Here is a 15,820-nt window from a genome sequence, read left to right on the forward strand (position 1 = left end):
CATGGTCCATCTTGGCTTAGTGAACATGTATCCCCTTTAAAACAAAATAAATTTTATTATATATGTTAAAAAATACACCACTCAGTGCTTTTAGGCAAAAGAGCCTAGACATACAAAAAAGGAGACCAAGGTCTAGCACATACCCTACAATCGCCTATTCTGTCCCCTGCCTGGCTGTGGAGGTTGGCACCCTGATTACGATTTTTTGGCGCCCCCACTTAACGTGGACTACCCCTCACTGCCCTACTTCACCCTATGTTGCAGGTGTGAAAACAATGATATTTAAGAACAGAGATGAAAAAAGCAAAAAAACTGGTCAAAAAAAAACAAAAACAGAAAAACACAATATAATGAAAATAGCAAAAAACAGGAGGCAAGGGTAGGATAATCACTATAACCTTTTAGAATCCAGCCCCTATTATAAATGAATATATTGCTAATCTCTAGTAATTGGCACTGGGTATGCTGTCAAAAATGCCTCAAACACAATACTTTAGCATCAACCACTAAAGCCTATACCACACATATTCCTAGACTGCAGACTAAGTAATATAAATTGGGCCCATATAGGGTTACAGACTGCAGTAATTTCACAGAGCCGCACAAATAGATAACCAGGGCTCAGTGGTAGAACTTCTCAGTGGTATAGATGAAAACATATATTATTTATCATGATATATTGCAACTCGCCTCATAGCCTTAGCATGAATAATTGCTTTTAGCATAGATAACTGCAATATTATACCATTTGCATTTTGGTTATAAAAGGCTGTCTAGCCACAGATGTAATGGCCCAGCAGGTTGCTCTCATGTAGATAGGGCCAATAGCCACAAACACAGTTATTATCATGCAGAGCCCACACAGAGCCAGGACCATACAGGGTGTCAATGGTATCAGCAGAATGGCGTGTTACTTATCATGGTATACTGCGCCTCGCCTCGACGCGTTTCCCCGTGGTACGGTTCATCAGGAGGCCCGTCAGAGGATTTTTAGATGCTAGACGCCATAGATGAGAAGCATCTCATCTATGGCGTCTAGCATCTAAAAATCCTCTGACGGGCCTCCTGATGAACCGTACCACGGGGAAACGCGTCGAGGCGAGGCGCAGTATACCATAAGTAACACGCCATTCTGCTGATACCATTGACACATTGTATGGTCCTGGCTCTGTGTGGGCTCTGCATGATAATAACTGTGTTTGTGGCTATTGGCCCTATCTACATGAGAGCAACCTGCTGGGCCGATACATCTGTGGCTAGACAGCCTTTTATAACCAAAATGCAAATGGTATAATATTGCAGTTATCTATGCTAAAAGCAATTATTCATGCTAAGGCTATGAGGCGAGTTGCAATATATCATGATAAATAATATATGTTTTCATCTATACCACTGAGAAGTTCTACCACTGAGCCCTGGTTATCTATTTGTGCGGCTCTGTGAAATTACTGCAGTCTGTAACCCTATATGGGCCCAATTTATATTACTTAGTCTGCAGTCTAGGAATATGTGTGGTATAGGCTTTAGTGGTTGATGCTAAAGTATTGTGTTTGAGGCATTTTTGACAGCATACCCAGTGCCAATTACTAGAGATTAGCAATATATTAATTTATAATAGGGGCTGGATTCTAAAAGGTTATAGTGATTATCCTACCCTTGCCTCCTGTTTTTTGCTATTTTCATTATATTGTGTTTTTCTGTTTTTGTTTTTTTTTTGACCAGTTTTTTTGCTTTTTTCATCTCTGTTCTTAAATATCATTGTTTTCACACCTGCAACATAGGGTGAAGTAGGGCAGTGAGGGGTAGTCCACGTTGAGTGGGGGCGCCAAAAAATCGTAATCAGGGTGCCAACCTCCACAGCCAGGCAGGGGACAGAATAGGCGATTGTAGGGTATGTGCTAGACCTTGGTCTCCTTTTTTGTATGTCTAGGCTCTTTTGCCTAAAAGCACTGAGTGGTGTATTTTTTAACATATATAATAAAATTTATTTTGTTTTAAAGGGGATACATGTTCACTAAGCCAATAATTTATTCCCAGCATATTAATATGTTTTTCTAGTAAATCATGGTCCATCTTGGCCTCTTATGCACTATGCACTTTACCCATTCAAGTGGGGTCTAGTGAAGTGTTAATTATTTATTAAACAGTTGCACAGACTAGTGTCTAGCCTGTTCTTATGCACTTTATATGGCATTGTCATGGTACTTATATTTATAGTATTATTTATCTGGTGTGCTGGGCATGTTGTGTCCTATTATTGGCCATCTGTGGTTCTCTTTTTATTGTTCTGTTTATTGTTTGTTTGATTTTTTGTAATAAAATTCATTTGGATTATACTCAATTGTGGTTCTCTGGATCCATGTTGTGTTGCCTTGCCACTAGCATAGTGTCTGAGATGGTTTTTAGTGCCTCCTGTGGGCATAATCAAAATGAGCAAATCCTATATTGACCCAGACTTCTCAACCCCTTCGGATGACAGCAGCGGAACATAATGTCCACTAAAATGTTCCTTTTTTTTGTGGTGTATTCCCATACACCCCTTCACACCCAAACAAAGGTATACGGTTCTTCTTTTCTAATTTTTCATGTCCTCCTCAGGGCTCTGATCCAACTCTCGCTCTTAATTCTTCCAATGTGTGTATGATCCACTACTAGATATATCACACCGCATAGTGGGTACGCTTTAGCAGTGCATGAGTCCCACTCTGTAATCGGAAATATATTTTTTTTTCTGAGGACCTCCTATACGTGTCTTCCATGGGGTATTGCTGTCCCTCATTCTTATTTTTGGCAGAACTTTAAGCCTACTCATAGAGCCAATGCTCTCTTAGTGTAGGGCTAGCTGTTGAAGGGACAGGTTAGCATTAAAGGCATATGGGCAGAGTTTATTGCCTTGAAGTCCTTTCTGCTGCAAGCTAAAACCAAAAGTCCTTTTTAGGGTTACATCTATTATTTTCCCTATTAATACTGCTGTTACCCGCACTGATTGTATAGGGATAATTTGCCAGGGAAAGGGAAGTAAACTGCGCTTACTGTAATAATGGTAATCAACTAACTCATATGAAGTGCTAGTTTGTCAACGTGTTTCAGAGTTACCCCAACTCCTTCTTCAGGACAACCAATCATTAAAAAAAAAAAAAAAATCTTTCACTTTCCAGTCTTCACTCAGCACGTCACCTTTATGAAAATTCAAGTCAAGTTCTTTTTCCCATCTTGTTGTATTTCTCGTTGTCAAATGTCAGTATCATCTGACAGAAATGAGTGTTCCTTCTGGTTACATGAATCTTTTCCAAAGTCCACAACGTGATCACTTCTTTCCATGAATTCATTGACAAATTCTCTTTGTGCAATCTTGTTAAAATTTTAACAACATTTATTCTGAGGCCATCCTATACGTGTCTTGCAGGGTGTGTTGCAATCCTGCCTTTACATTTTTGCAAAGCCTTGCAGCTAGTGCATAGGCTTTACCTGTCTAGGAGTCCCACTCTTTTTGATAGAATTTAAAAAAATTATAAAAATTATTCTGGGGCCTTTCTGTGTCTTCCAGTGTGTATTGAAGTCCCATCTTCAAATTTTTGGCAACCCTTGTGCTTAGTTCATAGATATTCTGAGTCTAGTCCCAGTACCTGACAATTTTAACATTGTATATGAGGCTCTTCTCTGTCTACTACAGGGTATATCAGAGTTCCTCTTCCTTCTAATTTTTGGCAGTTCTTGCATTGTCTGCGTAGGCTTTGAGTTTGAGTCCCTCCTTCATAAATTAAACAGGATGTGTTGGACCATGTCACACACACCACATGCCCAGATAAGGTAGTAAAATGTTAAAATTATATTTACCAGTGAATGTTTTTTTTTTCTTACCATTAAAAGCAATGAGAGTGTGAACATGCCCCCTGCACTCCCCAGACCTCCTGGGAGGGTCTGCCAGAAAAATGTTCGAGTTGCAGTTATACTTGTTACTTGAGCCCATACGAACGTCCAACCTTCTCGATTCGAGTAACAAGCACTTGAACATTTTAGTGCTAGTTCATCACTAATTGTATGCTATCACTGAAGCATTAATGCTGGACTTGCAGGGGATATAATAGATGGGGTTATTGTATTGGGGTGTTTTGTATCTTTACACATTCTACTACTGTTTTGTAAAACTCTTAAAAGCCTGATTAAAAATATATAGATATGTAAATCTATCTATGTAACGGAATTGATATCTTTATTCAACTGCCAGAAGCTGTCTGTTCTATATGCTTTAAAAAATCTTTTACTTTTCTTTCAGGAGGAGCTGGCGTCACTGGAGAACAATCTATTTGTCCAGCAAACCTCGCTCCAGGCGCAGAGACAGCAGCAGGAACGTGTTGCTGCATCGGTGACTGGGCAGATGTACCTGGAAAGCCAGGTTAGTGCTTTCTGTGATGCTATACAATACCATATTTTATGGCATTACAAAGTAGCTTTTTTCTGTTTTTTGTTTTATTCAGAATTTACTGTTGGAAATTCTTGTAGAAATTGACTATGAGCACATTATACCTGGAGTCCTACACACATTTTGTTCTTGAGCTGTCATTCTTCCATGTACAAGTCAAAATGGCCTTCTAATCTGTAATGTCTTTCAAATAGTCGCTAATGAAAAGATAATTTACATTTATACCCCACATTACATCACATACATTTTTACATTACATTTTACCTTACAGCAGCATTGACCTCATATTTTTGGTCATGATGCCATATTTGTACATTTATTTGCACACATACAAAATGTTTCTGCCCAAGTCACCAGGGCTTTTTCTATTTAAGTATTTTGCACTGAAACATTTCATTTTGGGAACTACCGTGTCTTATTTTTCGCCTACATTATCTTGCAGTGGTGGCATTTTTTTCCATCCTTGTCTTTTTGGAAGTTGGGATGAACAGATTCGTACCCTTCACTTTCAGAGTGAAAGCACTGCTATATATAGAGAGAGAAAAGCTGTTTCTGAATATTTGTATATGTACAAAATAATTGTCTATTGTATCTTCCCATGCTGTAGGAGTTATTGCGTCTGTTTGGCATTCCTTATGTTGTTGCCCCTATGGAAGCAGAAGCTCAATGTGCTATTCTGGACTTGACTGACCAAACCTCAGGCACTATCACAGATGATAGCGATATCTGGCTATTTGGGGCTCGGCATGTCTACAAGAACTTCTTTTCTCAGAATAAATATGTGGAATATTACCAGTTTTCTGATATTCAGAATCAGCTGGGTGAGTACGTTTTAAAAGCCTATAGCTTATTTAGAGAGAAAAAAATACAATGTCTAGACATTCCTATTACCGTCTTGAGTATAAAGCATATCTACAGTCGTAGCCAAAGCTTTTGAGACTGGAATAAGTTTTTTTAGTTTTCAAAAAGTGTGGTCCTTTAGTTTTTATAGGGGCAATTCATCTGATCATTCTTCATAACAATTCAGAGTCAATACAAAGCCATTCCTAGCTAGCCATGCCATAACATGATCTCCTTACATAATTTCAGTGAATATCTGATTAACTCAAGAAAGTGTTTAATGCGGACAAGGCAGCTGATATCACTGTAGTGAATGAAGTTTAAAGGGAACTTGTCACCCCCCCCCTCCCCCCCCAGGGCGTTGTTAAGTAAAAGAGCCACGTTCAGCAGCACTAAGGCTGCATTCTGTGAAGGTGGCTCTTATGTTTCTGATCCCTAGTAACACTGAAATATTGACTTTTATAAATTGCGCCCCATACCTGTATTGAGTCCCAGAGGTGTGGTGTCTCCCCCTGTTTCAGCCGCCTCCCAGCCGTTCATCATTTCCCTCTTGCGTCTGTGCGCCGCCTCCTGTGCGCCGCCTCCTGTGTTGCTGTTACATGCCCTGCTCCTTCTCCTCCTTTCTCTTTCCTCCCTCGGCAGCATCTTATGAGCTGAGCTCCCCATACGAAGTTCACTGGCAGGTCAGCTCATCAGACCCTGCCAAGGGAGGAAAGAGAAAGAGGAGGATGGGGCAGGCGCAGGGCATGTAACAGCAACACAGGAGGCGACGCACAGGAGGCGGCGCACAGACGCAAGAGCTGGATGATGGACGGCTGGGATGCGGCTGAAACAGGGGGATATACCATACCACTGGGACTCAATACAGGTATGGGGTGCAATTTATAATAAGTCAAAATAGCTCCAACAAAGTATTAATCCGCACAGCGGGGAAGCCCACTCAGTGCACAGGTAATTGCATGAACTGATGTTGCAAGCATGTATACAGCAGTAAGTGCTCCGTGAGCCGGGGTGCCACTCCAAAGAAAATAGCCACAATGGATACAAAAATTGAAAGGAACGGATGGCTAATGTCCATTCCACTCCTGCTCCCATCCTCCCGACGCCAATGTTTTAAAGTATTGGAATAAAGAAGTTTTTTTTTTTTAACCGGTGAGTGCCATCCGTTCCTTTCAATTTATAAAAGTCAATATTGCAGTGTTACTAGGGATCAGAAACATAAGAGCCACCTTCACAGAATGCAAGCCTTAGTGCTGCTGAAGGTGGCTCTTTTTTACTTAACGCCCTGGGGGGTTGACAAGTACCCTTTAAGAGCAGACTGGCTTTTCTGTTAACCATTCTTACCTCCAAGGAAACCCATGCAGTCATTACTTTGCATCAAATGGGTTTTACAGGCAAGGACATTGCAGCCTTTTAGATTGCCCCTAAATCAACTTTTTCGGATCATCACAAACTTCAAAGTTCTTTTCAAAGGTTCATTTGATGTGAAGAAGGCTTCAGGGCATCCAAGAAAGTCCAGCAAGTGCCAGGACCATCTCCTAAAGAGGATTTCTGTATGCGACTGATTCAACACCAGTCAAGAAGGAGAGGGAAAAGGCACCTTGTGCGAATCAACAAGGCAGGAGAGCTGAAATTATTAAAATACTGCTCACCTATGGAAGATGTGCTGCTGTGTCACATCACTGGCTAAATTGGATGAAAGCTCTGTTAGCTGCTGGTCCACCTGCTAGATCCCGTCAGGGTTCAGATCCAAATAGCAGAAAAAATTGGGTTATCAGGTGGTGCGTGTCCAATCACGAGGCAAAAATATTTTAAAAAATGTATTGCTCCTTCATCAGGCAAAATACAAATATACCATATACAATGACTCCAAACCATTATATTCACCCTTGGGTATCTGCTGACAAATCAGATGTTAGGACATTTAGGTGATCATGAAGTAATCAATTAACATTGAATATCAATCACTTTGGTTGTTACAATGTAGCATTAACCATTTCCAACAAATGTACCTGTAAAAGAAAGATACACACGTACAACCCCATATATTGAGCTACACATTATGAAACCGTTAATTCTTTGAAAAGAATTTATTGATCCATAAAAGCTAACACAAGTTATGAGAAAAAAAAAAAAAAACACTTTCTCCCAAAGCCCACAAGAATCCCCATCCCCATACATTCATTCAATCCTTCAAGCTTGAGCATGGAAAGTTTGTAAATTCAGTAGGATTCCCTACTGATCAGCCTTTGTAGACTGTTCTGCACATTTCCTGGAATCTGTTCAATGATGGTTAGTTTCAAATAGCTGGGATCCCTATTGTGTTCCATTGAAAAATGCCTGGAGAGACTATGTTGAACACCCGTTCTGATGTGGTGTTTGTCCATTCATTCTAGAACAATGATTGTCCAGAGAAGAAAAGGTGAGCACTCCCATAAGTCCTGTGTTATTCCAACAGTAAAGCATCCTGAGACCATTCATTTGTTGGCTTTCCTTTCATCCAAGGGCATAGGCATACTCACAAGTTTGCCTAAAATACAACCATTAATAAAGAATGGTTTCTAAATATCCTCCAAGAGCAACTTTTCCAAGCTATGCAAACCTTTTTCCAGCATGATAGAGCTATGTCCCAAGGCAAAAGTGATAACTACGTAGCTCTGTGAACAAAACATTGACATTTTGGAGCCTTTGCCAGGGATCTCCATGCCGTTTTGAACCTGTAGTGATTGCTTAAAAAAGTGGGTGGACAAACAGACAAATTGTAATAAACTCCAAGCTCTGATTACACAAGTATGGGTTGTCATGAGTCAGGATTAGGTCAAGAAGCTGGGTCAGCACTGTAAATATTGACGCTTTCCATAAACTTGACATAATTGTCAAAAGTTTAAAAACTTACAAAATGCTTATAATTGTGCTTCAGGTTGACATCTGACTAAAATATAAAAAAATGCTGAAGCAGCATACTTTTTGTGAAAGTCAAAATGTCAGTCTTTTTTATATCAGAGGTAAAACATCTGACATTTACCTGCTTGATGCCTAATATATTTATGCGGTATCCGCAGTATATGCCAAAGATGTATGATGGGTGTGGAAATCGCATCTTGGTTTTGCAGAACATAGAAATAGAAATGATGTTTATTGTGACAACATTTTACATGTCTGGAAGGTCTCCTTTGACAACATTGTCACTTTGGAACTTAAAGCCCTTTTGTTGGTGTTGATTAGAAAGAAGCCCTTTGTTGGTGTTGATTAGAAAGGAGCTTAGCAAATAGGCCAAGGATATCATTTATCCAACGTTAAATCTTGCTAAGACCCACAGCTGTTGTGTAAAATAGTGCTGTTGTTCCTGGTGTAAATCCTGATAAATGGCATTTGGCATCCCTGTCTTCTGTCGGGAAAGAGCAGGAGCTGAGCAAATTGGTTTTATAGCTTTGTGGGAAAAGATTCAGTGTGAGTTGCATTTTTTTTTTTCTAATTTAACCCCTTCACGACCTTAGATGTATCCATACGTCCACCTTGGTAATTACTTAACTGACCTTGGATGTATTGCTGAAAGTCACCTTGTCCCTCAAAAAACAAGTCGCCATACAGTCAGCTGACCATCAAAGATATATCTCTCAGAATAGTGATGCAAAAAGATTTTTTTTTTTCTATAAAATAGTTTGTGTAAAGGCGCCAAACCATAAAAAAGTGCTATTGCTGTAATGATACTGACCCGAAGAATAAAACGGTCTTATCAATTTTACCACACGCGCAACGGCATTAGAAAAAAAAAAAAAAAAAAACAATTCTTGAATTGCTGGTCTTTGTTAATTCAACCTCTCAAAAATCGGAATAGACAGCGATAAAAAAAAATTGCGCCTTTAAAATGGTACCAATAAAAACCTCAACACGTCCCACAAAAAACACACCTCACATGACTGACGAAATATGGAAACATTATGGCCAAATATGGGATGGAAAAACTAGTTTTTGCAAAAAAGTAAAAATCATGTTTGTGTGTTTCGGCATTCAAAATGAAACCAATTTTTCACCTGCTGCTGATTTGTTCATTCTGCCTACCAACCAAGTTTCGGCTCATATTTATCCTGCGATCTACATTAAGCGCTTTCATCGGGGTTTCCATGTAAGTCTCTGAAGTATGTGATTCAAATGGAAGTCCTGCGGAAGACTTCCTATAACAGTGATGGTGAACGTTTTAGAGACAGAGTGCCCAAACTGCAATCCAAAACTCACTTATTTATGGCAGTGTGTCAACACTGCAATTTAACTTGGTTTTAATTTAGAAAAATAAGTCCTACATTAGCACGCTATAGAGTCTATAATGGCAAAGTACTTGTAAGCACTGCTCTTCACGCCTAAGATACTAGCCACCGATTCCTGTAGAGGTCTTTTCTTGAGAATGGAGAGTATTTTTAATCAAAGTAAAATTGCAAAGTTGTTTGTTTTTATAACCTCGTTCCAATTGTAAACTTTTATCATGATCAGAATAACTCTTTTAAGCCAGGGATGTCAAATGCAAATACACAGAGGGCCAAAATTAAAAGCTTGGACAAAGTCGCTTGCCAAACTTGCTAATTGATAAGGAAAAAACTTCAATTGTAGACCCTTTTTTTTAATCAAATAAAATTATCAACTTTTAGAATTATATTGGAATAATATGTTATGTAAGAGCAGTAAAAAATATATGGTCTCATTTAAACATGTAATATCAAAGGATAAAAAAAAACCTTGAATAAAACAGATAAAGGATGCAAACAAGTGCCCCCAAACACAGTAGGATACCCCCACAATGAATTCCTCCACATGCACAGTATGATGACCCTACTGTACACCCTTCCCTCAATCCCCTCAACCAAGAATGGTGACCCCCATCACCATATGATTCTCCAACTGTAATCCCCACACAGCCCTCCATACAGTATAATGGGCACAAAAAGTCCTCCATACAGTGTTATGGGCCCCACAGAATGCTTCATACAGTGTAATGGGCCCCACAGAGTGCTCTATACAGTGTAATGGGCCCCACATTAAAAAAAAAGAAAAAGTAAATAACTACTCACTTGCCAGTTCCCCCGCTGCTCTGGATTCTTCATATATTAAAGTCCTACCTGTGGGCAAGTGCACCATCTCCTCATCATTAGCGTAGCCACCCTCGGCATGCGAACAGCCTGATGGGACCGTGTGTGCAGAGGAGATGGTGCACATGCCCACTAGGAGGGCTCTGCGCGCCTGCTCTGGCTCACTTGCCATAGGTTGCCACCACTATCCTATAATGATGGCGGTTGGAGGCATTATGGACTCAGTCTGGCCTACGATCCGATCCTGCAGTGTCTGTCTCTTTAGATGTGCATAAAAGTGCCGTCGGCCACAGTTTTGAGCCCCTCTGGGGGAAAAAAAGGACACTGCTGAACAGAGGCCAGACTGAATCCAGACTAACTCTGCTGCCTCGTTATAGTGATTGGATTCCTAGGGGGTTTCATCTTAATCATGTCATACAGAGATCTAGATGGAACCTCAAGATAAGTGCTAAACGTAGAGCACTGAGTAAATGTGATCCAAATGCCATGTAAAATGGCCCCAATAAAAGCGTAAACGCAATCCACAAAAAAATCAAGTCCCCACTCAGGTCCTTCATCTGTTAACAGACATGTAGGGAGCTTCTGTGCACTATGGCTCCTTGCCCTCCCTTCCCCTAAAGAAGTCCAGGGAATTCTGCACTCCCAAATCCAAATTCTCCCCCCTCACTTTCTGAGCCCCACAGAGTCTAAACCCCATTTAGCGTCCACATGTTTGGTCTTTCTGTAGCGATGAGGGCCCTCTTAATTTACGGGTGCAAGTCTCCAGAAGCACGAGTTGGGCACTACAATAGCAGATTTGCAAATATCATCACTATACTTGTAGATTAATTCCTAAAGGTGTATAATTTCCAAAATGGGGGTCACTTGAGCGGGGAATATTCTGCACTTCTAGCACTTAGGGGCTTTGTATATGGAGTCTGCAAACTATTGTTGGAAAATCTGGGGATAAAACATTTTTTTGTGATCAATGCACCGTTAGATGAATTCATTGAGTAGTGTGGTTTGTAAAATGGGGTCACTTATGGGGGTGTTCTGCTGTTCTGGCATCTTTGGGGGTCTTCCAGTGGGTCATGGCACCCGCGAACCATAATGGTAAAATCTCCATTCTAATATGGCGCTCCTTCCCTTCTGAGTTTTTTACTGTGCCTGAAAAGTCATTCCTGATTACATATAGGGTATTGGTACGCTCAGGATAAATTGCACAACAAACACGGAGATCCATTTTTATTTTTTTTTCTTAGTAAGCCTCAAAAAAAAAAAATAAAATAAAATAAATTGGGGGCTAAAACATAATTTTAGTGGTAAATAGGTAATTATTCATTCTTCACCGCCCAATTATATACATTTCTATAAGGCACATGTAATGTCAACCTACTCACTAAACCCCTAGATAAATTCATTGAGTGGTGTAGTTTTGTAAAATGACATCACTTATGGGGGTTTCTTCTTTTCCGGCACCTCAGAGGCTCTGCCAATGTGACATGGCGCCCTCAAACCATTCCAGCAAAATTTGAACTTCAGTATGGCGCTTCTTCCCTTCTTCTGTCATATACACTGTGTTCCAAATTACTATGCACAAAGAGTGTAGGAGTGATAAGGTTAGAATTTTTTTGTTTGTCATTTAAACTCATTGATGGTGATGTGTGTCAGGGCTCTTTATATCACTGAAAGCAATTGCAGATACCTGTGCAAATTAGTTTGGCAGGTGTGTCCAAATAAAGGCAAGAGTACTTAAGAAGGCTGTTCCACATTATTAAGCAGCCTACATTTTTTGCCAAAATGGGAAAGAAAAAGGATGCGTCGGCTGCTGAGAAGCAACAAATTGTGGAGTATTTGGGTCAAGGCGTGACTACAATCAACATTGCCAAGACACTTCATCGTGATCATGGCACAATCAAGAAGTATGTAGCTGATTCCCAGCACACACGTGTGCGTGCTGATAAGGAAAAATTGAGGACTCTTTCCAACAAGCAATTGCGTAAGGTTAAAAGAGCAGCTGCAAAAATGCCTTGTCATAGCAGCAGACAAGTTTTTGAAGCTGCTGGTGCCTCCAACGTCCCCAGAACAAGATGCAGGGTCCTTCAGAGGTTTGCAGCTGTGCGTAAGCCATCCTGTCGACCACCTCTATCCACTTCACACAAGCAGAAACGGCTCCAGTGGGCCAAACGATACATCAAGACTGACTTCCAAACTTGTTCACCGATGAGTGCCGTGCAACGCTCGATGGTCCATATGGATGGAGTGGAGGATGGCTGGTTGATGGACACCCCATGAAAACACGGCTAAGGCGCCAACAAGGAGGAGGTGGAGTAATGTTTTGGCCTGGAATCATGGGAGAGAGATTGTCGGCCCCTTTGATCTCTGAAGGGGTAAAGGTGAACTCCATAATCTATGTGGAGTTTCTAAAACAACACTTCCTGCCATGGTTCAAGAGGAAAAACCGTGCTTTCCGCAGCAAGATCATTTTCATGCATGATAATGCACCGTCTCATGCTGCAAAAAACACATCTGCATCTCTGGCTGCTATGGGCATAAAAGAGGACAAACTTATGGTGTGGCCACCATCTTACCCTGACCTCCACCCCATTGAGAACCTCTGGAGCATCATCAAAAGGAGTGTCTATGATGGCGGGAGGCAGTTCACATCTAAGCAACAGCTCTGGGAGGGTATTCTGTCCACATGCAAAACAATTGAAGCAGAAACCATCCAAAAACTGACAAATTCAATGGACGAGAGAGTTCAGAAGCTTCTTTCGAACAAGGGGTCCTATGTGCAAATGTAACATCACCTAGAATAAAGTTTTCACTTGAAAACTGTTTGATTTCATTTTGTAATAAGCTGATAATGCTTATAACTTCACAATTGACCTTTTTTTTTTTTTCAAAATAAAAAAAAAAAAGGTTGAAAACTCTCCTGTGCATAATAATTTGGAACATGCATTTTGAGTGTTTATTTTTTTTTTTAAATATACTGTTTTCATAGGCAGTTTGTTCCAAAACATTGCAATTATACTAGAATAGTAGATGACTGGAAAATAACAATGACTGCAATTCAGATAGGTAATTTAGAGAAAATAAGAGGAAATATTATTTGCATAATAATTTGGAACACAGTGTAGGTCACTCAGTCACTTCAAATGTAATGTTGTCCCCCCAAAAAATGGTTTTGTAAATTTTGTTGGCAAAATAAGAAATCTCTGGTCCACTTTTAACCCTTGTTACTTCCTAGCAAAAGCAAAATAGTTTGCTAATGTAAAGTAGACGAGGGAAATGTCAATAACGGTTGTGTGACATAATTTTTATGCCTTTTAAATCAGTAAAGTTTCAAAATTGCAAAGCTTTCCAAATGTGTGTCAAATGTCCTATATTTTCACAAGTAAATGCAAGTTGTATCGAACAAATTTTAGTACTATCATGAAGTACAATATGTCACAAAACCATCTCAGAATTGGTAGAATCCAGCGTTCCAGAGCTATAACCACATAAAGTGACAGTGGTCAGAATTGAAAAATTTGGCTTTGGTTAGGAAGGTGAAAACAGGCTTTCGGGTGAAGGTTTTAACACAAAGGTGTGGAAATGGTGATTTCAACCATAATGGACATTCATCTGTTAAAGTTGACAAAAAAAATGATTGTTACAGATGAGACAGCCATGGTTTGAGTTTTGTTTCAGACAATCTTTCTTGAACTGCTTTGCAACCACTGACTTATATGTATTTGCTGGACTCTGTGCATTTATGATGAGTGTTTCTCCGGCGATTGGGTCCCCCACAATGTCACTAGTGTCCATATCAAGCTTTTCAGGACAGGACCTGGAGACCCCATCAGGACTTCAACCAATCATGGCGTTCTCAGAATCCCAGCGCTGCTTCTTGTCTGGGCTTGTGTGAGTGAGCGATCAGAAGACAGTGTGCAGGCGGTGTCCGCTATATATTACAACTTACGTTTCACTGCTAAGCCCTTGATCTTTGTAGTATAGCTCTGTTTGTCCCGAACAAACCGCAATCCCTGCATGCGTGAGACATTCCCAGCCATGAGACATTCAGCCTCGGGGACTTAGGGTACTGTCACACAGTGGCACTTTTGTCGCTACGAAGGTACGATCCGTGACGTTCCAGCGATATCCATACGATATCGCAGTGTCTGACACGCAGCAGCGATCAGGGACCCTGCTGAGAATCGTACGTCGTAGCAGATCGTTTGGAACTTTCTTTCGTCGCTGGATCTCCCGCTGTCATCGCTGGATCGTTGTGTGTGACAGCGATCCAGCGATGCGTTCGCTTGTAACCAGGGTAAACATCGGGTTACTAAGCGCAGGGCCGCGCTTAGTAACCTGATGTTTACCGTGGTTACCAGCGTAAAAGTAAAAAAAAAAAAAACAGTACATACATTCCGGTGTCCTTCAGGTCCCTTGCCGTCTGCTTCCCGCTCTGACTGACTGCCGGCCGGAAAGTGAGAGCAGATCACAGCGGTGACGTCACTGCTGTGCTCTGTACTGCCTTACGGCCGGGAGTCAGTCAGAGCGGGAAGCAGACGGCAAGGGACCTGAAGGACACCGGAATGTGAGTATGTACGGTTTGTTTGTTTTTTTACTTTTACGCTGGTAACCAGGGTAAACATCGGGTTACTAAGCGCGGCCCTGCGCTTAGTAACCCGATGTTTACCCTGGTTACCCGGGACCTCGGCATCGTTGGTCGCTGGAGAGCGGTCTGTGTGACAGCTCTCCAACGACCACACAACGACTCTCCAACGATCACGGCCAGGTCGTATCGCTGGTCGTGATTGTTGGAAAGTTGCAGAGCGTGACAGTACCCTTAAATATATTTTTTGAGCACACCAAAGACACTGTTCTCATCCGATCATACTCGCATAACACCTTATCCAAGCATGTTCGCTCCACACTATTAAAGGGGGGTGAATCGCACAGGATTCTCTGGGGGTATGTGTCTTTAAACTACTCTGCATTATGTGAGCAACATCCCTTTGTAAAGACAATGAAAATGATGTGCAACATAACAAACAGTGCTGATTTATATAGTACACCTAAGTTTTTGGGTGACTTTTTTTTTTTTTTCAAAGTTTTGCATTATACGTGCCCACGTTGCGTTATGTGCTTTTTCTGCTGAACACATATTTGTAATTCTTGCCGAACATCTTTAAAGTCATTTTTCTGCATAATTTGTTACACATGATGAATTTCTTGTAAATAAAAACCTTTGGGTTCAGCATTATCTCTGACTACAAATTTATCATAGATGTTGTACTTCCCACTTTTATTATGTATCTATAGGTTAAACCTCGTCCTTTTTTTTTTTTTTTTTTTTTTTTTTAAATGTAAGTATTAGAGATTATATATATATTTTTTTTTTTCCACCTAAAATGCTTTGTGGTTTATTTTTTCGTCCTCTTCTTCAACCATGGCTTTTATGACCCGTATGTTTTGCCAACCATTACATAAACCCATTCTGAGTATGGTG

At 40.5% G+C, this 15,820-nt stretch overlaps 1 protein-coding gene across 2 annotated transcripts in view; it reads left to right on the forward strand.

Annotated features, from left to right (window-relative positions):
* Nucleotides 1-15,820, forward strand: part of ERCC5 (ERCC excision repair 5, endonuclease) — a 105,070-nt gene that overhangs the window by 59,733 nt on the left and 29,517 nt on the right. For both annotated transcript variants that reach the window (XM_077297055.1, XM_077297054.1), the window contains exons 11-12: nucleotides 4,277-4,396; nucleotides 5,031-5,244. In XM_077297055.1, coding sequence (XP_077153170.1) covers nucleotides 4,277-4,396; nucleotides 5,031-5,244 — 334 coding nt within the window. The remainder of the gene's footprint in view (nucleotides 1-4,276; nucleotides 4,397-5,030; nucleotides 5,245-15,820) is intronic.

Source organism: Ranitomeya variabilis, chromosome 3 (assembly GCF_051348905.1).
Source record: "Ranitomeya variabilis isolate aRanVar5 chromosome 3, aRanVar5.hap1, whole genome shotgun sequence".
Lineage (NCBI taxonomy): Eukaryota > Metazoa > Chordata > Amphibia > Anura > Dendrobatidae > Ranitomeya > Ranitomeya variabilis.